This window comes from Aricia agestis, chromosome 11 (genome assembly GCF_905147365.1).
Source record: "Aricia agestis chromosome 11, ilAriAges1.1, whole genome shotgun sequence".
Classification (NCBI taxonomy): Eukaryota; Metazoa; Arthropoda; class Insecta; order Lepidoptera; family Lycaenidae; genus Aricia; species Aricia agestis.
The window spans coordinates 16,552,839-16,579,133 of NC_056416.1; the positions used below are offsets into that span (position 1 = coordinate 16,552,839).

At 35.7% G+C, this 26,295-nt stretch overlaps 2 protein-coding genes across 3 annotated transcripts; both read left to right on the forward strand.

The window, feature by feature from the left end:
* Window positions 1-542: 542 nt before the first annotated feature.
* On the forward strand, window positions 543-13,989 carry LOC121731704 (piggyBac transposable element-derived protein 4-like). Of its 2 annotated transcripts, XM_042121277.1 has the most exons (8): window positions 543-627; window positions 2,200-2,360; window positions 7,329-7,436; window positions 7,510-7,596; window positions 7,693-7,782; window positions 7,868-7,903; window positions 9,639-9,712; window positions 12,224-13,989. In XM_042121277.1, exons 2-8 carry the CDS (start codon window positions 2,353-2,355, stop codon window positions 13,891-13,893), a joined length of 2,073 nt encoding a protein of 690 aa, XP_041977211.1. In that variant the 5' UTR covers window positions 543-627; window positions 2,200-2,352; the 3' UTR covers window positions 13,894-13,989. The 2 variants fall into 2 exon arrangements, with proteins under 2 accessions (XP_041977211.1, XP_041977212.1); XM_042121278.1 differs by lacking the exon at window positions 543-627 and having other exon boundaries at window positions 2,191-2,360.
* Window positions 13,990-20,446: 6,457 nt separating this feature from the next.
* Window positions 20,447-21,763, forward strand: LOC121731903. Its single transcript, XM_042121588.1, has one exon. The coding sequence runs from the start codon at window positions 20,533-20,535 to the stop codon at window positions 21,586-21,588; it is 1,056 nt and encodes a 351-aa protein (XP_041977522.1). The 5' UTR covers window positions 20,447-20,532; the 3' UTR covers window positions 21,589-21,763.
* The last annotated feature ends 4,532 nt before the right edge of the window (window positions 21,764-26,295 follow it).

Below are 26,295 nucleotides of genomic sequence, written 5' to 3' on the forward strand. Positions count from 1 at the left end.
ACAACTAAGCTGTGGCCATTCAAAAATGGTCCGTTTTTCCCAAAATTTGAAATTTTTAGTTTTTTTTCCCGTTCCCCCCTCCCGTTTGAAGCAAGCAAGCAGTGTTAAAGAGATATCGTTCTGTGTCGAATCTACGCGACAACGCGAACTAGTTCACATGTTCAATGCTGAACATATTATGTCAACCATCTTTTTTGCCTTTTATTTATTTTGATTTTCATTGAGCCAACAGCTAAGCCTATGAGAAGACCAATTTTTTGTTGCTTTGACAGAACTGGACCCATTAAGAAGACGTCTGGCCAAAATCGCAGCAGAAAATATCGTTTTTGATACAATTTCGATATTGGAATTGGATATTTGATATCGATATATCGATATATCGTAACAAAATAAATCGCCCAAAAATATCGATATAGCAAATTGAAAATATCGATATATCGATATTTATTCGACAAGCCTATAAACACCTATAAACAACTAGTGGATTTTATTAGTTAGTACTATTTACTTTTGGTTTTTCAGTGTGTTTAGTGTTATTCTTATTGTGTTATTCCGATCATTGTTACTTTTTTGTTGTTGAAGTTTCTATTTTTAGTTTTGGGTGTGTAAAATTGTGTTTGTCCTAGTGTAAGTACAAATAGTTTTGTAGTTGTTTACGTCCTAGTAGGTATAGCGTCATGGACGCCGACTCGGCGTCGCCGTTGCCGCCCAATCCGGGAGGTGGAACCGTGGAGGTAAAGATACCCAGGCATGTCAACAAGTCAAAGAAATGGACTGTAACAATGTTACATAGACAAGAAAGCGTGCTAATCCTTATAGGAGCAATATAATATGGGCTTATAAACCTAACCCAACTTTTTGGTCGTGACATGGGTTGAGGAGGGAATGGGTTAGATTATGTTAGTCCGAAGCCACTTAGATTATGGTTCATTTCTTCTCGAGCCTTGCAATAAATTACCATTGAAAGTTCTGGACAAAATTCAATCAAAATTATTTTAGAATTCATCTCACCCACTCCTAAAATATAAGCTCCACACCCTTTTACAGCTAGTTAGCTTTTCAAGCTACTGGCACCATAAGGACCCTCCCTGAATTTTGATTAGCTACCATACAATTACCTGTCCTATATTCTAATGTAGACTCAGGAAGACCTAATCCTTTTTTCACTACTGCCTATAATACACTTACCCTCCCTTCAAAAGTGCTTCTAAATTTTTCAATAGACAAGGGCTCAACCATGGCTAACACACAATTCAAGCAAATGTGCGTGAAAATCAGCAGATTATTTTCACGGACGTGTCAAAGCTTTGAAGGGCAGCTGCATTGATGTGGCTGTATGGATTTCGAAAGTTAGAATAAATTTTATGCAGATTCCCTTTAGTCTTGAAAATAAGACAGCTGATCTTTGAGTGTCATACAAAAGATATACAGGTTATCCTAGCTTGGATACCGGGGCATAGTGGAATTACTGGGAATGAGGCGGTAGACACATATTATGGTAAAGACGCAATAATATTTTACTGGTGTGTCAAGTCAATATAATATTATGGTATATTGTCCAGATTTATTTACACTAGCCAAAACCACATGAACAACAGATGGCACCATGATTGGGTCAAAACTAGAGAAATTAAAGGGAAACACTATTTTGGCATACAGAACACTATACCTGTTAAGCTATGTTTTTTTAAATTCAAACAGGCAAGCAAAATGGTGTGTTCAACAATTTTCCGAATGAGACTGGGACACTGTTGCACACCAGTTTTCTTGGCCAAGATTAGGGTGAGAGATCACTCCTTAAGTGAATACGGCCTAGACGAGAGCACTCTACACCACATCTTTCTTTTCATGTCAGGAGCGAACATTCCCTGTATGATATCCTCTTCCCTACAATTCCTCGCCCTATCAATCTAAAATCTGTTTTGTCCTTTGTAAATACTCCATTTGTTGAAATATTATGTACTAGCAACTTATATCATAATAACAAAATAAAACTGAAAGGGTCCATTCAGACCGCAATGTGACGCGAAGATGCATTTCAAAATTTGTACTGTATTGGCAGATTTAAATTTCCTAAAGACGTCTTGCAAATGTCAAATTTACACAGAAATGCATCTACGCATCACGTTGCGGTCTGAATTGACCCTAAGGTGTATAGTACATGATAGTACTAACCCAAAATTTTTGTGCTTGTTTTAGATTTATCAACATACACCGTACACGTCTCAATTCATACCTTGTTTCTTCATAAAGCCAGCCCATCATAAAGAAGAGCCACAGAGTCATATCAACCACTTTGACATTGGCATTTGGCAATTTTGGCGGAATATTTCCAGAGAACTGAAAAAAACGATGGAAACGTAAGTAATGATTTATTATTTAAAAATTTGTGGAATAAATGCGTAGTAGTGGCCACAAAGGAAGATCTTCCGACTGAGCGAGGTGTTATGCCCGGTCAGGCCGAAGCCCACGTGATATATTTCAGCTGTTGATATGTTACGCTCAAAGACCGAAAACGCTCAGTGAGCGAAAAAATGACTCACAACGCGTTGTGGTCATAGTGAAACGGCCACGACGCGATATTCGCATCGTGGCCCTAGTGAAAACGGCCACGACGCGTTCTGGTAATCACAGAAATACCACATAGCGAAATTCGTGTCGTAGCTGACGTGCTATTCGACCACAACGCGTTGTGGTAATCGAGAAAAGCCATGACGCGTTCTGAGCATTTAAAAACAGCCACGACGCGAATCCGTGTTGTGGCCCTAATGAAAACGGCCACGACGCGTTCTGAAACCAGGTTAGTTACTCAGGAGTAATAATTTTATAGCGCCCAAGTGTGTGCGCAATACACAAGAGCACTCTGGTTTCAATGAAACTAGGCCAGTTACGCAGGAGTAATTTTATTGTGCCCCAGTGTGTGCGCAATACACAAGAGCACGTTACGCAGGAGTAATTTTAAAGCGCCCAAGTGTGTGCGCAATACACAAGAGCACTCTGGTTTCAATGAAACCAGGCCAGTTGAGCAAAAGTCATTTCATAATGCCCAAGTGTGTGTGCAATACACAAGAGCACTCTGGTTTCAATGAAACCAGGCCAGGTACGCATGAGTTATTTTATAGTGCCCAAGTGTGTGCGCAATACACAAGAGCACTCTGTTTGTTAAGCAGGAGTTATGTTATAGTGCCCAAGTGTGTGCGCAATATACAAGAGCACTCTGGTTTCAATGAAACCAGGCCAGTTAAGCAGGAGTAATTTTATAGTGCCCAAGTGTGTGCGCAATACACAAGAGCACTCTGGTTTCAACGAAACCAGGCCAGTTACGCAGGAGTAATTTTATAGTGCCCAAGTGTGTGCGCAATACACAAGAGCACTCTGGTTTCAACGAAACCAGGCAAGTTACGCAGGAGTAATTTTATAGTGCCCAAGTGTGTGCGCAATACACAAGAGCACTATTCTTTACTCTCATAACCCAATGGAGCGCTGGCGAGAGATCAGGTGCAGGACCGACTTTTACACGCGCACACACGTGGGCACTATAAAACTACTTCTGCGTAACTGGCCTGGTCTCATTGAAACCAGAGTGCTCTTGTGTATTGCGCACACACTTGGGCACTATAAAATTACTCCTGCGTAACTGGCCTGGTTTCATTGAAACCAGAGTGCTCTTGTGTATTGCGCACACACTTGGGCACTATAAAATTACCCCTGCGTAACTGGCCTAGTTTCATTGAAACCAGAGTGCTCTTGTGTATTGCGCACACACTTGGGCGCTATAAAATTACTCCTGAGTAACTAACCTGGTTTCAGAACGCGTCGTGGCCGTTTTCAATAGGGCCACAACACGGATTCGCGTCGTGGCTGTTTTTAAACGCTCAGAACGCGTCATGGTTTTACTCGTTTACCACAACGCGTTGTGGTCGAATAGCACGTCAGCCACGATACGAATTTCATTTTGTGGTATTTCTGTGATTCACACGTTTTGATCATTTGAGCAAAATGTGGAGTTAGACTACTCAAGCACATAAGTAGGTAGTAAGTATTTTTATTTTTGGTTAATTTTTCACTATAATTATACTACTTGGGTCAAATCTGACCCAAAGCATGGCAACGTTTGTAAAATTAAAGATCGTATGAAGGTTAAAACAGTTTTTAAATGGGAGATTGGATATTTTATTTTTGCTAAAAAAGCAAGTTACATGCAAGCAAAATCTACATCTACAGTAATATTATAAAGAAAGATTAGTTTTTTTGTTTGTTTGTTTGAATTGAATAGGCTCCGAAACTACTGGACCGATTTGAAAAATTCTTTTACCATTGGAATCTTACATTCTTTCTGCTGAACATAGGCTAAATTTTATTATGAAAAACAGGGTTCCGTAAGATATTTGGGTTTGTCGGACGCAAGGTGTAAAAAGTCAACCAGAAAAGTTACTTATTTTGCATACGCTGCCTAAACTTTAAAAGATAGAACCATAAAATGTGCTACGACTTACGAGGGCTGCTATTTATGTATCCGGAACTGGCCACTTACAAGAACAATATTTAAAAAGTAATTACAACATTTGAAAATTTATTTTTCCATTGTGGCGTCATTTTGAAAATTGCGTGTCTTCATTTGCCATGGATTTAACGCGTGAACATTTTCGTGCAATGATTTACTACGATTTTCGGCGTGGGCTAAATCAACAACAGTGCTTTATTCAACTCACCGCAACTTTTGGAGATGAAGCACCATCAAAAACCACTGTTTATCACTGGTACAGTGAGTTTAATCGTGGGCGGTCTATGCTCACGGATGAAAATAAAGAAGGTCGCCCAAAAACAGCTGTTGTCCCACAAAATATAGATGCTGTGCGGGAACTAATAATGCGTGATCGTCATGTTACATATCGCGAGATAGAGGCGTCCTTAGGCATAAGTATGACGAGCATACATAAGATATTACACGAACATTTGGCTGTAAAAAAAATATGTTCGCGTTGGATTCCGCACAACTTGACAATCGATCAAAAACGGGCTCGTGTCGATTGGTGCAAAAAAGTGATAAAAAAATACAACCGTGGTACGTCAAAAGCCGTTTATAATATCTACACAGGTGATGAATCTTGGATCTATGCATATGACCCCGAAACTAAACAACAGTCAACGGTGTGGGTGTTCCAAGATGAGCCGAAACCAAAAAAAGTTACTCGTGCAAAAAGTACTTTGAAGCAAATGGTCGCCTGTTTTTTTGGAATTAATGGACATGTGGCTACAGTGCCATTAGAGAATCGTAAAACGGTTAATTCTGAATGGTATACGACCATTTGTTTACCAGAAGTCTTTGAAGAAATAAGAAAGGACAACCGACAACGCAGAATCATATTACATCACGACAATGCTAGCTGTCACACCTCAGCTGAAACAACTCAGTTTTTGGAGGGTCAAAAGATCGAATTGACTGGTCATCCGCCGTACAGCCCTGATTTGGCACCTAACGATTTCTTTTTATTTCCATACGCGAAGAACAAATTACGTGGTCAACGTTTTTCGAGCCGCGAAGAGGCTGTTGATGCGTTCAAAATGCACGTTTTGGAGATACCTCAATCAGAATGGAAAAAGTGCTATGAAAATTGGTTCCAGCGTATGCAAAAGTGTGTCGATCAACGCGGCGAATATTTTGAAAAGCAATAAAACCATATTAAATGATATATGTTTGTTTCTTTTTTTAATTCCGGATACATAAATAGCAGCCCTCGTAAGTAATTGTAGATCCTATAAATATCTACAAAAAAGTCCACGACACACTATAATTATCTATGTCGAGTGAGGCACAATAACCATTAACCATTTTTTTATTTAAGAGTCCGTATACGAAATTTTGCCGATTTCGCTGTTTTAACAGACGTGATTTAACAGTTAAAATACAGTATTTCTATAAGTTTTAATGCACAACATGTAAGATCATTTCAATTATAATCTAATGTTGGAGCTAGATTTTTGTTTTTTTTTTAAGTATTTTTAAATAATCCAACTCAAACCCGCGACAGTTTTGTGATTTTTGCTGTAAAAGGTTTAGAATATCACCTGTTTATGGATTGTATTGACGTCTTAACGGTATGAAAAAAATACAATGTACTGTTGAGAAAGTTGTCTATACAATGTTAGAATTACTTTTTACCACTTTAATATGAAATAGTTGAGTAAAAAAATATGTAACTGGGCAAAATTTTAGAGAAAATGGGCAAAGAATTTCTGTTAATTTCGGCAACTTGGAGCTGTAATTCATAAAAAGAAAACGACAGAAATAATCTACAGATAAAATTCTATCCAATTCGAGAAAAAAGAAAAAAAAAGAAAAGCAAATTGTGCCAAAAACACGATTCAAAACAACCTAAATCTCAAGGCTGCCTTGCGGCGAGTAATATAATGTGAGATTTAGGTTGTTTTGAATTGTGTTTTTTGGCTTAATTTGTTTTTTTTTCTTTTTTCTCGAATTGGATAGAATTTTATCAATATAGATTATTTCTGTCGTTTTCTTCAAAATTTCGGCAAAATTTCGTATACGGACTCTTAAAGATCTTGATTTTTTTTGGACTACATTTAAATGCGTTTATTTTACTCATGCTATTAATCCTTATCAAAATAAATTATTTCATCATCAAGTACAGTTTATGTAGATAATATTTAGTCTTTGAATGATTAAAATTGAACGTTTGGTTTTGATATTATGGCGAAATTAAAATATTACGATAGTGGGCGTCACCAAGGCGGGGCCGGGGTACGCGTTCGGGAGGAAGACAATCTGTGCAGTATGCAGCCTGCGTATGACTGCGTCATCGTCCGTCGATTGTCGAAGTCTGTGAATTGACCTGGGATTTGGGAATCATTTCGTTGACCGAGTCTTTCCTGGGTAGACTTTTTGTAGCGGTAACCGACATCCACGCGGGCGGAGCAGCAGGCGACTGCTATTCTTTATATGGCAAAACAATGTTTGCCGGGACAGAAAAAATATTTATATTGTAAAGTGCGTTATCAGGGTTACTATTAGTTTGAACTAAAAAGTATTTTGGTAAAATTGTTCGGTTGACGGTTGGCCATTCAAGCACTAGGGCGGCAAGTGGTTTTGGCTACTGCACAGAGGCCTCACTCGAGGGCGTGGGAGTAGGCTGGAGTTAGGCCTTCGGTTTCAGACTCGTAATTGTTTATTTTTAATGCTAACTTTTATTTAGCTCATTATTGATAGTTGATACTAACAAAATACATATAAGAAAAATATTATTAATTTATAAATATCATTCATAAATATAATAATATTATTTTAATGATAAATCTATATATTTCAGTGTAACAATCACAACGTTGGAGAGTCTGGAGCTGGTGGAGCCGATTGAGAAGCCACTCCACAAAAAAACAAGGAGAGACTTCAAGACCTCAACTCCAACACCTGATGGGTAAGTTTTTTTTTATTTCAAGTAAATAATAATGCTGGTATTGTAGTAACAAATTTAAGTCTTCTTTTTGTAGATACCAATCTTTGTGGTCCTCTTTGGATGAAATTATTATAGAGGAGGAGAAGGCACCGGCTGAGGAGGCACCACCTTCTCCAAGTGTGTAAGTATTATACTGCATTATTTTTGAACGTTTAAGCACAATAATTAGTTATCTGCTGTAAAAATTATATAAAATATTATGTGCTCGTATTTGCAGATATGTTGAATGTTCGACGATGGTAGCGGCGGCGAATAAAAGTGGCCATTCTACTACACCCCACAGTAAAGCAGCTAAAAAGCGACCTGCGTGAGTTTTTCTATTATATGTTTCTAAAGTTCTGCTATGGAATGAGAAAAATATAAGCATTATATTATACTGTTTGTTATTACAGGAATACCGTCTCGGCTAAGACAACTAAGCGGCGCTTGTGAGTTTAAAAATGGCTTATAATTAACTGACCACCAGATATAGTAACATTTCACAGACAAAAATAGTAAACGATCACCAAAACACAGACCACCATTTTAATGTAAAATGATAATCAAAGATTAGGCCAGGCGCGTACTAGCGGCCAGGTTGCGGCGGCCATCGAATGTATGGTTTGGCCGCTGGCTGCCGTGCGGCCAGGTGCGCGTGGTCTATGGCGGTTTCATACAGGTGATTATCTCGATGGCCGTCGCGACCTGGCTACTGCGGTTTGGCCGCTGCGGCCATCGAGATATAATATACCTTAGTATGAAACCGCCATAGACAACGCGCACCTGGCCGCAACGCGCCCAGCGGCCACACCATACTTTCGATGGCCGCCGCGGCCTGGCCGCTAGTGCGCGCCCGGGCTTAACATCTTGCTAGATCATAATGATCATCAAAATTAGCAAATGATCACCAAAATTAGCAAATGATCGCCAAAATTAGCAAATGATCGCCAAAATTAGCAAATGATCGCCAAAATTAGCAAATGATCGCCAAAATTAGCAAATGATCGCCAAAATGAGTAAATGATCACCAGCATTATACTAGCATTTTAATGTAAAATTATAACCAAAGTATTTTCATTTTGCTATCATATTAAAGAAAAATGAACCAATAATCATTGCTAGCCGAAAATTAGTAAATATAAAAAAATTAACTACTTACACTATAGGGTTCTGTAATCAACAAAACTTGGTTGACTACTGAACGAAACCCTAACAAGCTGATTTTTTGTATATTGATAGGTTATTAGTTATTTAATTTAAGAGTAATGTTGTCCTACAAATAGAACAATCCATATTTTAGGACCATCAAGTCAAAGTATGAAATCCTTTCTATTTCTGTTAGCTACTACTTTCAAGATTTTTCGCAGATAAAAATGTTGTTTGTCTTATCAAAATGAAGATGCTCACAAAAAACTAGCTTGAAAGTAATAAAAATATATATTCTAGGGCTCCCGTACTACTATATTTCGTTCGGCGTTCGATTACAATAATTTGAGTTGTAGTCGTGATTAAAATAGCTGGTAGTATTGCAATCTTAAGGTGGCTTTCGGATCTTTGCCGCGACCGGTAAAAATTCAAATAAAATGCTACTCTATGACATAGAATATAAGTATAATTTTCTACTGACATTTGCATGGCGACCCACGCTCCCGCCGGCGACGGCTAGTAGGTAGAGTAAAATGAAACCTATCGCCTATGTCATAAAGTGGCATATCGTTTGAATTTTCGTCGGTCGCGGTCGCTCGCGGCAAAGATCCGAAAGCCACCTTAAGATATTATTTTTTTGGTATTAAATATCTTTTTTTGGTAAACACTAAACAAGCTTATGGTATCAGAGCATTTTTTGGTGGTCATTGTATTTATTCCCTTAAAAATAAGCGAAATTCTGTTTATTAGGGTTCCGTACCCAAAGGGTGAAAACGGGACCCTATTCATGAGACTTCGATGTCTGTCTCTATAATAGTACGGAACCCTTCGTGCGCGAGTCCGACTCGCACTTGGCCGATTTTTTTTTAAGTATAGTTTGCATGCAGCCAACACTGGCTCACACCTTGAAAAATTTTTTACACAAGGCCAATATCGAGCCAGCACTGGCCCACCCATCGTATTGGCCGCCAGTATTAGCTTCATGTAAACCATGCATTAGTCATATAATATTACTATTTCACTATTTTTTCTTCTAAGGATTTTATCTGTCGCCGGGCCTTCGTCGTCACATGCCCCTTCAGAAGAAGAAATATCTGTTTTAGTTAATTTTGGTAAGTCATAAACTGTCATAATTTTTCTATTAGGTCTTTAATATCAATATAATTAACTTAAAATCAAAACTTTTATTATATTGCTTTAAAATCATTTGTCTATCAGCTATAGCATTCTTCACTTTCAAAAACCACACAGTTTAACGAAACCGTACAATAAAAACAATTTGGTGTTCCTTTTTCAACGCTTCTAAATTTTGGTCACAATCTCATTTTAAATAATAAATAATAAATAAAAAACTCTTTATTCAAACAAACAAAACAGATCAATTTACACACGTTACAAAAACAGAAATAGTTTGAATTGGCGGCCTTACTGCTGGAAGCAGTCTCTACCAGGCAACCATAAAATTTTACGTATAAAGATGAACTAGCTATTTTACCAAAGCTCGGTATTCGATAAAACACGAATAAAATGACATTTTCTAAAAATGATTTCTAGCTAGATCGATTTATCGCCCCCGAAACCCGAAATATATACTAAATTTCATGAAAATCGTTGGAGCCGATTCCGAGATAGTCCATCGAATAAAGCAATTCTAGAGTGCGTGAGCGGGATCGTAAGATTTTTTTTCGGAAACGTGTACAGAGTAACTAGTTCATAAACATACTAAAAGTCCTGGCCACTAGGGGTACTGGCGGAGTGGGGGGAGGGGGGAAAAGGGCTCATTTTTGTGTTTTTCGCTTATATCTGAAAATTGGTGCGTTCTAGAAAAAAACTTTCAAAGAGTAGATAAAAGACCATAAAATTATCTACAAATAATACCTCGAATGTTTTATAAAATTTCTTACCGTTTTCGAGTTACACCTTTTCGAAAAGTAGGGGTAAAATGTGGAAAATGCCCATTTTTGTGTTTTTCAATCATATCTTAAAATTGGTGCATTCTAGAGAAAAACTTTCAAAGAATAGTTAAAAGACCATTAAATTATCTACAAATTGCGTCTAAAACATTTTAAAAATATCCTACCGTTTTCGAGTTACACCGTTTCGAAAATGAGTTTTTTTTAACTTATTGGCTGCTACTTTATATCTTATTAGCTCACCACGCAGACGTCATCCTGCCGAGTAAATACGCCCTAAACACCCTAACCCTACCATACATACCTCTACCCAACCTACTCACCTACAAAAAAAAACCTATGTTCTTCTTTTTCTAAGCTACCCCCAACAATTTCCAGCCAAATCGGGTCAGCCGTTATTGAGTTATTTTTATAACTAACAATCTACGAATAATATAGTTTTTATTATTCGTAGCTAACAATACTTTCTTTTAAATATAGAAGATAAAACATTTTATCACAAACTAAACAACATTCCCGGCGCACCTACTACCAAGTGCAGCAGTGGCTCGTAAACGAGCTGCCTCCAGAAATGTGGGGATGGAAATCTACACAAAACATACTTGAACCCATAAAAACTACAAAGACACTACTACAAACAATATTTTGCCGCTGCACAAAAGACTGTAGCAGTGGCAAATATGGGTGCAGAAAAGTAATGCTCAATTGTTCAGCGGCATGCCTTCATTGTGAAGGAAAATGCCTCAACGGCGTATCTTTTAATGAAGAAGACGATAATAATGATGAAGAGCTTCAAGAAACGCCCACCAATGAGGATGAACAAATGACAGAGGAAGAACCAGGACCCTCCCAAGCTAAAAGAATGAAAAAATCATGCTAAAAGTATGAGAAAAATCATGTGAGACACCGAATTTATAAAGAACCCGATGATCAGATGTTAAGTCAGATGTGGATTAAAGTGTTAAAGTCCAGGTGTAGGGTAGGGTAGGGATAGGGCAGGAATAGAATAGGGATAGGGTAGGTGTATTTACTGGTCAGGATGACGTATGCCGGGCCAGCTAATAAGTTATAGACCAGTTGCAGCTAATAAGTTAAAAAAAACTCATTTTTGAAAAGGTGTAACTCGAAAACGGTAGGACATTTTAAAAATGTTTTAAGTGCAATTTATAGATAATTAAATGGTCTTTTAACTATTCTTTGAAAGTTTTTCTCTAGAATGCACCAATTTTCAGATATGACTGAAAAACACAAAAATGGGCATTTTACCCCTACTTTTCGAAAATGTGTAACTCGAAAACGGTAAGAAATTTTATAAAACATTCAAGGTATTATTTGTAGATAATTTTATGGTCTTTTATCTACTCTTTGAAAGTTTTTCTCTAGAACGCACCAATTTTGAGATATAAGCGAAAAACACAAAAATGGGCCCTTTCCCCCTCCCCCCACTCCGCCAGTACCCCTAGTGTCCAGGACTTTTAGTATGTTTATGAACTACTTACTCTGTACACGTTTCCGAAAATATACATATATATATACAAGAATTGCTCGTTTAAAGATATAAGATAAGTCTACCTTCTTCCTTCTAGTGAGTTCACTGTGAAAGTAGCAGCGCTGAAAGACCATTTTTTTTAAACACGTACACATCCTAAAGTATTAATATTACTTAGTTTTGTTACACCTTGTATAATATTATGCTAATTCATGACACAGGCAGTGACGATGAAATGTCCGACGATGACGGCGGGGAAGACATGGCTCAGCAGACAGTGTTCGTGCCCCGGGCTACGAGAATTTTTATGCCGGATGAAAATGAGACCCCGGAGGTGTTGCCGTTAGCTGATGTTAACGACAGTGTTGATAGGCCACCCAGCGCCGAAATAGGACCGATTAATAAATTTGATTTTAGGTGGACAGGGTTTTCATCTAGTAACGTTCCTGAAGTAAGGCGAGAACCTTTCTCTGACATTAATTGCGGTCCCACGCTAAAATTAGCAAGCCCATATAAGGCGTTCACTGCCATATGGGATCGCAAAATCATGGAGCACATAGTCGTCGAAACTAACCGGTACGCACAACAGGTAGTGGCGGATATGTTGTACGACGGCTCCCTTGCCCCGAGAAGCCGCATCACTTCTTGGCGAGACACGGACGCTGACGAACTATACGTGTTTTTCGCTATAATCCTGGCGAGCGGGATTATGGTGAAATCACGTATAGAAACCTATTGGAGTGTTGACCAGGGCATCCTTTCCTCGCCAGGTTTTGCTGCAGCGATGAGCTATTCTAGGTTCCAACTTCTCTCGAAATGCCTACATTTCAGCGACAATAATAACTGTAACCCCGACGAAATGACGCGAAACGAAGCAAGACTTTTCAAAATTCAACCTATCATTGCTCATTTAAATAACAAATTTTCCGGGCTATATAAATTATCACAAAATATAGCCCTTGACGAAAGTCTAACTCAATGGAAGGGTTGGTTAGACATAAAACAATACATCCCGAACAAAGCAGCCACAGTGGGTATCAAAACCTACGAAATATGCGAGTCCAAGACTGGCTACTTATGGAGGTTCGAGGTCCACGCGGAGCACGAACTGCCTCCTCATGACTCTCCATTGTCTGGGACAGTGCCGGCCCTGGTCCTCAAACTTCTTAAAGGTCTCGAGCACAAGGGCCACACTGTCTGGATGGACAATTTCTATAACAGCCCTGCGCTTGCGCGGGAACTAAAAGTACGGGGCTTCGACTGCGTCGGAACCCTTCGTTTGAACCGCCAGTTTGTACCAAACGAACTGGCAAATTTAACTAAAAGAGATTTGACAGTCGGTGAGCTGCGAGGCTGCACTTCCGGCGATGTTGATCTCGTGGTATGGCGAGATAAGAACCTAGTCGCCCTTATCTCGACGTACCATGGGATGGCAGCGGTGAAGTGCGGCACGGTAGTAAAGCCGAGTGTTGTTGCCGATTACAATGTGTGCATGGGGGGCGTTGATCGAAAAGATCAAATGCTCGCGATGTACCCTATTGAACGGCAGCGATCTCGCATATGGTACAAAAAGTTTTTCAAACGTCTTCTAAATGCAAGTGTTCTGAACGCGTTCATTCTTCTACGCTCACAGCAGACAGTTACACATCGAAAATTTCGTGACTCTTTAGTTAAAGATTTGATTGCTGCACACAAACCACCTTCACCCTCAGCAGCACCCACGACCGCGTTACATATTCCAGCTCAGTACGGCTTTCTGCCCGGAAGCCAGCACGACCGCACTAGGCGATTGTGTGTTGTTTGCAAAAAGCGTACAAATGCCTATTGCAAAGCGTGTAATGTAGCACTGTGCGTGTTCACCTGCTTTGAGCCACATCACACTCGAAAGTGACACTTGACAATATTACACATTTTACTAAACATACAGTATTGGTATCGAGTTATGAATGCAATCTTGTTCTTTAGATCTTAAGCACAAGACTGCATTTACAACTCAATACCTGATATATTTTTGTAGGTTAACATGCTACTGCTTATCACGGTCCAGTTAAGAATACTTGCACACAGGAGTTTTTATTTTTTTTATTTTAGCCTTTTTTGTGGAAAATTTGTATTGGTGTATGTTTGTTTCGAGAGATGGAAATCAACTACCGTTGCCCATAGACTACTATTGGACAGATGGATGGATTACTATTAGAGGAAAATTTGTATTGATGTACGTTTGTATGTTTGTTTCTGAAATTAAAGGGCAAATGAGCAAATAAGTCTCCTGATGGAAAGCAACTACCGTTGCCCATAGACACTCATAAAGGTATTGCTTCTGATCACGTCATTACTGTTGTCTGTTCTGTTGTTGTTGTCGCTGCAGTGTTGCTTCTCAAATCTCGATACATTTTAGATAATGTATTGTATGATAAAGTGTACATTGGTTTAATGTTAATAACTTACTTTGAATTCGCTGAAAACTAAATGATTCAAATTTACTTTGCCCAACGTTAGGCAAGTTCAAACCAATATACCATTAAATAATGATGAGAAGACGAATTTGGTAGATACCACTGTATTCTTAGGCATTACACTAGATAGTAAATTACAGTGGGTTGGTCCGCATATTGCTAATCTTGCAGATATGCTCAGTTCTGCAACATATGTAGTCAAAAAATTTGGGAAATTTTTGACGATGACATGGTAAGACTAGTTTATTTTAGTTATTTTCACAGTAGAATGTCATATTATGCTGTCCTTTTTTGAGGAAATTCTGCCGACATTAATGCAATTTTTGTGCTGCAGAAGCGAGTCATACGTTCTATTTATGAAATGTCAGCTTTTGAACCTCTGAGAAAAAAGAGGAAAGAGATTGAAAACCCTCTCCACCTAAAGTCAAGATCGCGTCATTACTGTTCTGTTCTGTTGTTGTTGCTGTAGTGTGGCTTCTCAATACATTTTGGATAATGTATTGTATGAATTTGTATGACAATAGTACATTGGTTTAAAGTTAATAACTTACTTTTGAATTCAAAGAAAATTATACGTTTAAAATTTACTTTGCCCAACGTTAGGCAAGTTCAAACCAATATACTATTAAAAACAGACAATAAAGACAAGCTAGAAGTACCGATGATAAGACTTAGTAAAGTACCTAAGTGAATCTTTTAAAAGTCAACGTATACGCTTTAACAATGAAATCCCGGAAAACGTTCAACATCTTTCAATGATTAGAATGACTGCCTGCAAGGCTACATTCTTAAAATAATAATTAATTTGTTATAAACAACTTTTAACATTGTATGGATTATGTTACATGATATTGTATTTTTTTTTAATAATAATTAGTATTCCACTTTTGTAAAAAAGTGGCCAGTTTATAACGCCGGGCTAGTTCTCGAACTAGTGGTAGGCCAGACAAGACAAAATTTGTAAAAAATATTGTTTTGGTGTATGTAGCGTAATATATTATATGTTACCGTTAGAATGCAGAATCCGTTAACCTGCACATTACCACAGAATATATATAAGTAGTACCAACAGAAGTCTCACTTGCGTAACCCGTTTAAAGAAATAACGACTCATGTTACGATACTATTAAGTTCAAATCCCGACCGCGCAGTGCTAGGTGCCTACAATAGGCATGATGACAAATTTTTTTTCTTATTGGTAATTGAAAGACCCTTAAAAATAGAAACATCGCTGAAAGAATGACTATGATAGCTTAAACATTCACCTAGATATGACAATTCAAACATAAAATAGAGCTGCCCGAAACGCTCCATACAAAGTGCTACGAAAGTATGACGTCACTCTTTCGTAGTTTGTACGCATCGGGAGAGAACTTTGTTCGACAGGTATATTAAATATTGCGTTTATGAAAGTGGTTTCATAACAAATGTTGCTTTTAATTGCATAAGTTATCGAATGGTATACAAACATTAGGAAATTTAATTTTAAAAAAATCGACTTGAATATCCAACTTCGAAGGCGCATAACAAAAAAAAATACAAATGCTATCAAGCTGAAATATTGGGAACACTTATTTTTTAACCGTGATTTCTTTATTTTATTAACAAAATTTGCTAATCTTTGACCTTGTCATCATCCCTATTATATTCACCTACATGTCCGCTCTCTGTCTATCGCATAACTCGTACCTTTTCTGACAAAATCAAGGTTTTCGCCTTTTAGAAAATAAAATATTCTTTTTTAATTACTATTGGTGTGAATAGCAAACCTTTTTATAGTGATATAAAATTTTAGTAACCCAACCTATATTTTACAGTAGTTTTATAATATACTTATTCGATTATAGTGCAGGAAACTTTTACAATTTAAACATAGTAACTTGTGTTTAATTCTGTGTAATTTGTGCGTTTTTTTGTATGAAATTAGTTTATTTGCTATGTTTGTATGGTTTTTATCTACTTTTTGTATTTAAATACCTTACTCAAATACATATTTCATTGACCTTTCTTAATTGTTAATTTTTATAAGATTTATTTTTTTTATAAAAATTCGGATTTTTTTGTACCTAGGGTTGTCACTAAAAGTCTGTTGTTTGATTTATCCGGTTAATACGCAAATTCGCAATCGATATCCTATACGAAAATTATCAAGATCACGTTTAGGCAGGTTTAATAAAAAATAATCTAAAAAGTGAAAAAATATAACGTAAATAAATGATTTTATATTATGCTCAAATAGTATCTAATCAGTAATCTGATGTAAACCTTATGTAGTCGGGGAAAATAAAATATCAACTTTAGTGACAACGTAATGGTAAAAGTAATTGGAAATAACTTCTGACACAGATGTCATTAGAGTATAATTTTTAATAACATTGATATAGGACTCACACTATCGTTTCATGCTTAAAACTTTTTCTAATTCGATCTAATCGCGAAATTAAAAATGAAAAACTAAAATTAATAAATAAATTAATATCTCCCTACTTGATCACAGTAGGTTAACCAAATTTGGAGAAAAAGTAAAGTACTTATTAAGTGCATTTCAATTGGTATTAAGTAACAAAATTAATGTTACTTGATTAGATTTTTTTAAAATTAATTTTTTATGCAAATTTATGACCCGGAAAAACGCCAACTTTGACACTCTTTAAAAAAATAACTACAAAGAATATCGATCTCGGAGTTTTACTCTAATGTTTATATAGCTATCAACCATAGCTGGGCACCGTTAATCAAATAGTTAAATTCGTTAATCGTTAATCAGTTAAAAAAATGTTAGCTTCGTTAAACGTTAAAGCGTTACATTTCGGATGAATTAACGCAAGTTAACGTTAATCGTTAATCCGTTAATATGTGTAATATGGCCTTGTTGTAACTTATATCACAGAATAGATAATAGTACAAGTACAGAAGTCTCACTGCTTTGATGTTCACAAATGCCGCCGTTTTATGTGCCTACATAAGTATTATTAACAACGGACCGCACGCGAGCAGCCGACATTGAGCTCTCTGGCGCCGCGTGAAGGTCGACTTTATTCCACACCAATTCCACACCTTGTTAGATATTCCGAAAATAGGGTTGTCAAAGTCAGATAAGTATAAATACCACTCAAAAGGTATATACATACGGAAACTGTTATACCTACATATTAGGTAAATGAATACCGAATATATAAATCAGTTTACACAGACACGACACGTGATTTTCTTTTGATGTAAGTAGGTAATTAGGTATGGATTATATTATTCTGTATAATGTATATGCAGCTACCACCTATGACCTACCACCTATTTTAAATAAGTATATTTATTATTTATTAATTATAATTATAAAACATTAATTGTGTGTATATTTAATAATATTATTATTGTCATAGATTTAGGTACCATGACAGTAGAAAAGTATGTAAATTTGCTATTTTTTTCATTGTCCCAACAATAGGCTGCAATGCAGTATTTTTTTGATAAATTTTGCCAATTAAAATATGACAATGCGTAACAGGCGCGCGCGTGTGCCACGAGTCAGTGCGCGGCAACCATTGAATCGCCCCGACGTCGGGGAGTCTCGTATGTACTTGTAGCTCGGCGGTGGAACGGCGGAGTGACACCCCCCTGCTTATATGTATCATTACGTTAGTGTACATACAAAACCTGTTGGTTTAAGGTTTTGAAAGTTAACATGTTAGGGACAAAACAAAATTCGTACTAATATTATAAATGCGAAAGTGTGTCTGTCTGTCTGTTACCTCTTCACGCTCAAACCGCTGAACCGATTTTGCTGAAATTTGGCATGGAAATACTTTGAGTCCCGGGAAATGTACGGTTCCCACGCGATAAACGAATTTTGGCGCAACAGAGTTGCGGGCATCATCTATTACTTCTATAATTATTGTATTCTACCTAACTAAATTACACTGCACTCTCTCTATAACACCGGCGCTGAGTAATAAAATGATAAAACGAAACAAATCTTTTCTCACTCGCATGCGCCTGAAAACGTATCTAGTATTGTTTTTGTTTCGCTGCTACCGTGCCGCGGCGCCGCGCTGCCCGTCCGCCCGGCACTTGTCGTTTCATACTACATAATTGTCTGAACCTGTATTCGCGCCGCGCCGCGGTGCCGTGCGGTAAATAGTAGGCATTGGATTAACGATTAACGGACTTCTGCATATTAACGGAAGTTAACGAGTCCGTTAATATTTTTAAAAGTTAACTTAAAAGTTAATCCGTTAATCAAAATGTTAACTTCGTTAATTAACGAGTTAATGCCCAGCTATGCTATCAACTACAGTATTTTGAAAGAAAAAGGCGGTGAAACAAAATCGAGGTTTTTATCACACTGTGTGTAGTAAAAACGGTTCTTTCAATATTACAAACAGACACTCCAATTTTATTTACTTATATGTATAGATTTTATGTATTCTGAAAGTGTTTTCAAACTTATTTAGAAAGAAATATATTTTTGATTTTATTTTATTTTAGCATTAAAAATGGATGCGGTTATGCATTATTTTGTATGTTAACCCACAAAAAACAAGGCATCGAGTTATGAACAATGCAATTTTGTTATTTGTGAATTATGATACAAAGAACAAGACCGCATTCATAATTTTGTGTTATCGGCGACCAAAAAAGATTCAATAATTATTATAATTCCTTCTGTTGTGCTAATCCGACGTTAAAGACATAAAAAGATATAATTTTAAAGAAAAAAAAATCATACTACATAAAAATGTCATACGAAAAGGCGAATCCATATTTTCTAAGCGCCCTTGGGACCAAAATGGCCCTGTGTTCACTACTTTGATATACTTACATTTATCTTGAAAATATTTCTTAGAACTATATCGTTTTATTGATTTGTTTGAACGTATGTTCTATCTATATCTTAGAAAATATATAATATTTCTGGTAGTGATGATAGGCACCCTAAAAACAATGTTTTAATAAAGGTCTGATTTTCACACAAGTTTTTATGTTATTTTATTTCTATCCCCTACTCAAGATATATTTATTGTAGCTTTGTGATGCTTTTGTATTATGTAAATAATATACTCAACTTACTATAAACAAAACATCTGTGTCCATAGAAGCATTAGTCATTTAGTTTTTTGTAGAAATGTGACACCCACTTTTGAGGACTCATTTAAGTGGCTGACCTTTGTGATTATTTTAAATTTTAAAACATATTGTGTTGTGTGAATAAAATGTATGGTGGCATGTAAAGTTTTATTTGTATATTAAGTATACCATATCATTATTGATTATACCACGGCGGAGTAATCGTTGAACATACATAAAAATATATCCACAGGCGAACGTCTAGACTCCTCCTGTTTGGAAGTCGGTTCAAAATAATTGTAATAAAATATTATGATATTTTATAATATGTAAGTATTTAATTTAAGAATAAAATATAATATACTATGTGTGTTGTTTACTTTCAACGTTTACTTTCAATGTAAGGACTGATTTACCAGATAGATTTTACCTGAGTAATAAATAAGTAACTTTATAATGTGTTAAGTGTAAATTATTTACCCCTATAAGAACCTCATGTCATAACATATCCGACGATTGAAAAATCATTCCAAAAGAAAATATGTACTTATCTACTTTTCAATCGTCACCTTTTTTTGCCAATTAAAATTTGTGATATCTAATTTAAAATACAAATCTATCAAAGTTGCATATTATTTATTTCTTATAGAAACTCAGGTAAAATAACTCGAACGGACTAAACTATCGATAGCAAAATACTATACTATCGATAGTAAAATATACATCACTAGCACACGCACACATTGACAGATCAAAAATGGTCACGCATTTTCGAGTTGTCAGGTGGTCTTTACGACAGTATATATTATGTCTATGTATTATTATTGTATTTTTTTTGGAGCAAAGGACTCGTTTCCAGCTCCCAATAAATTAAAAAAAAAAAAAAAAAAAACTACATTTTTTTTTATGTCTTTTTGGCGGGAAGAGGAAGGCGCCTTTTTTGAACAAAAATTTGTTAAAATTTTTATTTGCTAGTTTTCTTACATAAAATAAAAGGAAAAACTAACAAAATGCAAGGTGAAAGCGATGGAGATGATGCAAGTAGTTACAAATCGTCTTCATCAAAGAAAAGAAAAATTTTCGACAGCCCAGGCGATAAGTATAAACCATTTCAAAAGCCTTCTTACACAAGAAAATATCCCGATACTACCTCCAATGGAGAATTCATAGTCTTCGTAGAGCATTGCAATAAAGACACCAAAATAGGGAATATGAACCCCCTAAATTTATCAAAAATTTTCAAAAATGCTAAAGGGGTCCATGAAAGATCTAGAATAAGCGCCCGCAAAATAAAAATAATATTCAAACAAGCGGCACTAGCAAATGATTTCCTCAATGCCCAATTTATACAAGAGAATAACTTAAGAGCATATATCCCAGCTGCCTCTGTGGAAAGGGTTGGGGTAGTCAGGTACATTCCTAAAGAAATTAGCAATAGGGAGTTATTTGAAAAAATAAGTAGTGATCTTGATATTATTGGTGTACGTAGGTTTATGAAAAAAGAAAATAATACATTTGTGCCGTTAAATACTATTACTGTTACTTTTTCTGGCACTGTATTACCACAATGCATTTTCTTAGATGGATGGAGATATAAGGTTCATAATTATATACCTCCAGTTTTACAATGTTTTAAATGCTTACTTTTCAATCACTCTGCAAAATATTGTTTTAATGAACAAGCATGTTCTAAATGTGCAGAGAATCATTCTTATAAAGAATGCACATCAGAAGTTTTAAAATGTAAAAACTGTGGAGGTAATCACCTAGCTATTTCTAAGGAGTGCCCAATTAAGGCTTCTAAAATTAAGAAAAACATATCTTTGAGAGTTAATAATTCTACTTATGCAGACATAACAAATAATTTAACATCTTTCCCACCTCTTACAAAAGCTAATCCTCAAAATGTTAAAATTGTTCCAGAAAAGATATCAGCCCAGGACATTATTAATAATCAAAAAATTTTAGAAGCCATAATAAGCACTATTGTAAGTATAGGAAATTCTAATGAGATTAAGACTACAACACATATTAAAGAAACATTCATTAAAAACTTTAATAAGTAATGGATAGTATTAATATTGTACAGCATAACATCCAGAGTTTAAATAATAAAAAACCTTTACTTCAATCACTCTTAATAGATAAAGAAATAGATATAGCTTTATTAAATGAAACATGGCTTAAAACTTCAAGTCCTCGGGTTCATTTCCCTGGGTATAATTTCATTTATAAAAATGCTACAAATGAACACGGAGGAGTGGCAATAATTATTAGGAATTCTATAAAGTATGTGCAGCATCCGACTCCAAATTATCAAGATATACAGACTATTGCCATAACCATAGAAACAGGTATAGGTTCCATTACAATCCTTTGCATTTACAGTCCACCTAGAAACAAAATTAATAAAACTAAATTAAAAAGAATAATTAATAATCTTCCTAAACCTATTATCATATCGGGTGATTGTAACGCCCATCACATAGCTTTTGGTTGTACAATAAATAATACAAGAGGACGAGACTTGTATGAAGTTATAGATGAATATAATTTATGTATTTTAAATACAGGTTGTGCTACTACAGTAGGCAGACCAAACAATAACACTTCTGCAATTGATGTTACACTAGTGAGTCCAGAGTTGGCTCCCTATTGTGAATGGCATGTCGGTGACGATCCGTTGGGAAGTTATCACTTTCCAACTTTTACAAAACTTAATACTTCTCCTATGCAATATGACATAAATAAAAATGTAAATAAGTATTTATTCAAAAAAGCTAACTGGGATAAGTTCTTTAATATGTCAAAAGATCTATTTCAAGATTTTGAATATAATTTACAAAATCCTTTAGAAAGTTATAATCATTTCTGTGATCTACTAAACACTTTAAGAGATGAATGTGTTCCAAAAATTATAATAACTAATTCATCTAAAAAATTTAAAAAGAAGGTACCTGCTCCGTGGTGGAATGATATTTGTGATAGGGCTGTAAAGGATTGTAGAAAAGCTTTGGAAAAATATAGAAGTAATTTAAGTATGGAAAATTATATAAATTATAAGAGATTAGATGCACTCAAAAAAAAACCGGCCAAGTGCGAGTCGGACTCGCGCACCGAGGGTTCCGACAGCTTAAAGGTATTATAGACCTGAGTATTTGGTATGAATTTCAATTTAATACCTCTACGCGTTTATGAGGAAATGGGTAGTAAGTTTAAAATTATTAAAAAAATATATATTATGTGATGTAACTAAAAATTTATGGTTTTCGTAATTTTTCCTTTATCTATGCTATAAGACGTTGCTTCGTACCAAATTTCAAGATTCTGAGTTCACGGGAAGCACCCTGTAGGTTTTGATTCCCTTGCAAGTGTCGAAAATTTGCGGCATAAACGGCTGTATCTTTTGATTGCGTTGGCTTAGAAGTTTGATTTTTTCACAGCTTCAAGGGACAGTAGACCTGAGTAATTGATATAAATTTCAGCTTCATACCTCCACGCGTTCCTGAGAAAAAGGGTCTTGACAGACGGACGGACGGACAGACGGACAACAAAGTGATCCTATAAGGGTTCCGTTTTTTCCTTTTGAGGTACGGAACCCTAAAAAGGATTATAAAAGAGGAAAAGAGAAAAAGTTGGCAAAATTTATGCTCTACATTTAATAGATACACCCCAGTCACGAATATTTGGAATTTTATCAAAAAATATAAGCGTGTAGATTCTAGCATACATAGTAAATGTGATAGTTTTGTACCAGAATTTTTAGACAAATTTACAAATGATGAAGAATGTGAAAGTTCATTAGAAGATATATTTAAAAGTAATAATGATAGTGAATATTTCAACTTCTTTATGAAAGATTTTAGCTGGGATGAATTTTATAGTTCTTTAATGTCAAGAAGAGATTCTACTCCTGGACTGGATAATTTTCCATATTTAATGATTAAAAACTTACACAAAAATGCACAAGCAGTTCTTCTTAATATCTACAATCACCTATGGTCCAAACAAGTTATTCCCGACGAGTGGAAAACTCAGTGTGTTTTGCCCATTCTGAAAAAAGATAAGCCAATCCATGATCATAATTCTTACCGTCCAATATCACTCACTTCATGCATTGGAAAAGTTTTTGAAAATATGATAAAAGTTAGGTTAGACTATTTTACAGAAACTAATTCAATATTACCAGATTTTCAGTTAGGTTTCCGTAAAGGAAAAAGTACAGTTGATGGCTTTGTTTCATTTATAAATGATATTAAGAATTCTATAATGGCTCATTCAAATGCAATTTGTGTATTTTTAGATGTGCAAGGTGCATATGATAATGTTAATTTGTCTGTACTTATTAAGGTTTTAAGTGAATTGGGGATTCCTGGTAGGTTTTTAAATTGGATATATAGATTCTTAAATCACCGTCTTGTCTATGTGAAATTTAATGATATACTACATGGTCCAAAATTTGCACATAAAGGCTTAATGCAAGGAGCGATATTGTCTCCAATCCTGTATAATTTATATACTTACATCACAAATTTGTAAATATGTAAAAGTATTAGGTGTTAATGTTCTACAATATGCTGATGATATAGTTATCTATTGTATTAATCGTCTACTACGCTCGGCCAATTGTAATATTAATTTAGCTCTTAAGCAACTGTTAAATTATTATAATAACAAACTAAAACTAAATATTAATTCTTCAAAAAGCTCAGTTATGACTTTTGGTAAAAGTCAATGTAATGTTCAAGTTAAATGTAATAATGAAATCATCTCGCTAGTAAATGAACATAAATTTCTAGGTATAGTTTTAGTTATCAAACTTAAATTTAATGTACATATAGATTATATATTATGTAATAAAGCTTACAAGCGACTCAATATATTGAGATGTTTAGCAGGAGTTTTTTGGGGTGCTGATCCAAAAATTCTCTCAATGTTGTATAAAAGTTTAGTTAGGAGCCACTTTGACTATAGTTGCTTAGCATATATTAATGCTAGCGCTAGTCTTCTAAAAAAGTTAGATATCATTCAAAATCAAGCACTGCGCATTATAATTGGTGCGATGAAATCCACCCCTATAAACTCAATGGAAGTTGAAACTTATATTCCTCCTTTATTCTTGAGACGACTCATGTTAGCTAAGAAATACTTTGTTAAGATGATTGCAATTAAGTCCTCACTTCCTGTAAGAAAACTTAAAGTATCTGAGGAAATAACTAGTTTATAATGTCAGCTGTACACTCTCGCCGAGACACAGCGAGACGGCCCGAGTGCGAGAGTGTAAATGGGTGCGCTCGCCTCGTCTCGCCTGTCTCGGACCCTCTCGGTCCGGTGTCGGTATTTGCGCCCGAGACAAAGGGTCTCGCGAGGAAAGCGAGCGCATTACTGTACACTCTCGCGTTTTTCACTACTAGTCGCGCCGCTAGACAGTGCAGAACAGAAAAATAACAATAATAAACGTCATTATCAGTCATTATCTGTGAGAAATAAAATTAAATATGATTATAGATCTTTGGATTACAATGATATCTTTCGATGAATGGTGAATGGTGATCAATGATCATTGATCGTAGAATTCGTAGATACGTTTTTGCCATTTTTTTTATTTTTATTGTGCAAATATTTAGTAATTTATTATAGCTCATAGCACAGAGAGCTACGGCAGCTACTAGAGAAGTGTTTTCGTCCCTCTCATAGAGAAAAATAATGGTCCATCTTCTCTGAGTTCATAACTGCAATTGAACTAAGCGAGAATGTACATGATCGCACTCGGGCAAGGGGCTCCCGCACGAGACTCTCGCCCGAGAGCTCTCGGCGAGAGTGTACAGCCGACATTAGATTCTTCTGTAATAAGTAATAACATCACAAATTATTTCTACAAGGATTTTGCCACAGATGCCGACTTTGTTACAGTTGGTTTTAAATATGACAAATGACATTTATTCTAGTGATCTATGGCCAATTTATGACAACTTTGAAGGTTCTCTATAGAAAAAATATTTGGTAACAACTGGAGACATCTATGGTAAGACCGACTTTCTCAGTTTTATAGAAAAGAAAACAGACTTTTACAAAATCTATACAGATGGGTCGAAAACTATAGATGAGGTTAAATCGGCTTATTATGATGAATTTCTGGATGTTACCAAATGTTTTATAATCAGTAATATGTGTTCTATCTACACAGCCGAATGTTATGCTGTTTATATGGCATTACAATATATAAAAACTTTGTCATATGTAAATAATTTTCTTGTAATATCAGATAGTAAAAGTGTGTTAGTAGCTCTAGATAATAGTAATTTAAGTTTCAAAAGTAATTATTTAATTTTTAAGATCAAAAACATTCTACATGAATTAGTCAGTAATAACATTAATATTGAATTTCTATGGGTTCCCTCCCACAGAGGAATTGCTGGAAATGAGAGGGCGGATACAGCCTCTAGAGGACCACCAGATGAGGATCATAAGGACATCATAAAAGTGCCATTTACAGACCTCTTTTTGACTGTCAAAGATGAAATGTTTGAGCTATGGAAAAGAATCTGGAATATAGTAAAGGTTAATAAGGGTAAATGGTACAGTGACATAAAGAAAGATTTTTCAATCCCATGGTATTACACTGTACAGTTTGAATCAAGAAAATTCACATCAGTAATAACAAGGATGAGATTTGGACATTGCTTGGTCCCCTCCCACCTCCATAAATTAAGAATTTTAGATGACGCAAAATGCCCCAAATGCTTAGAAAATGATGCTGACCTCAAACATAT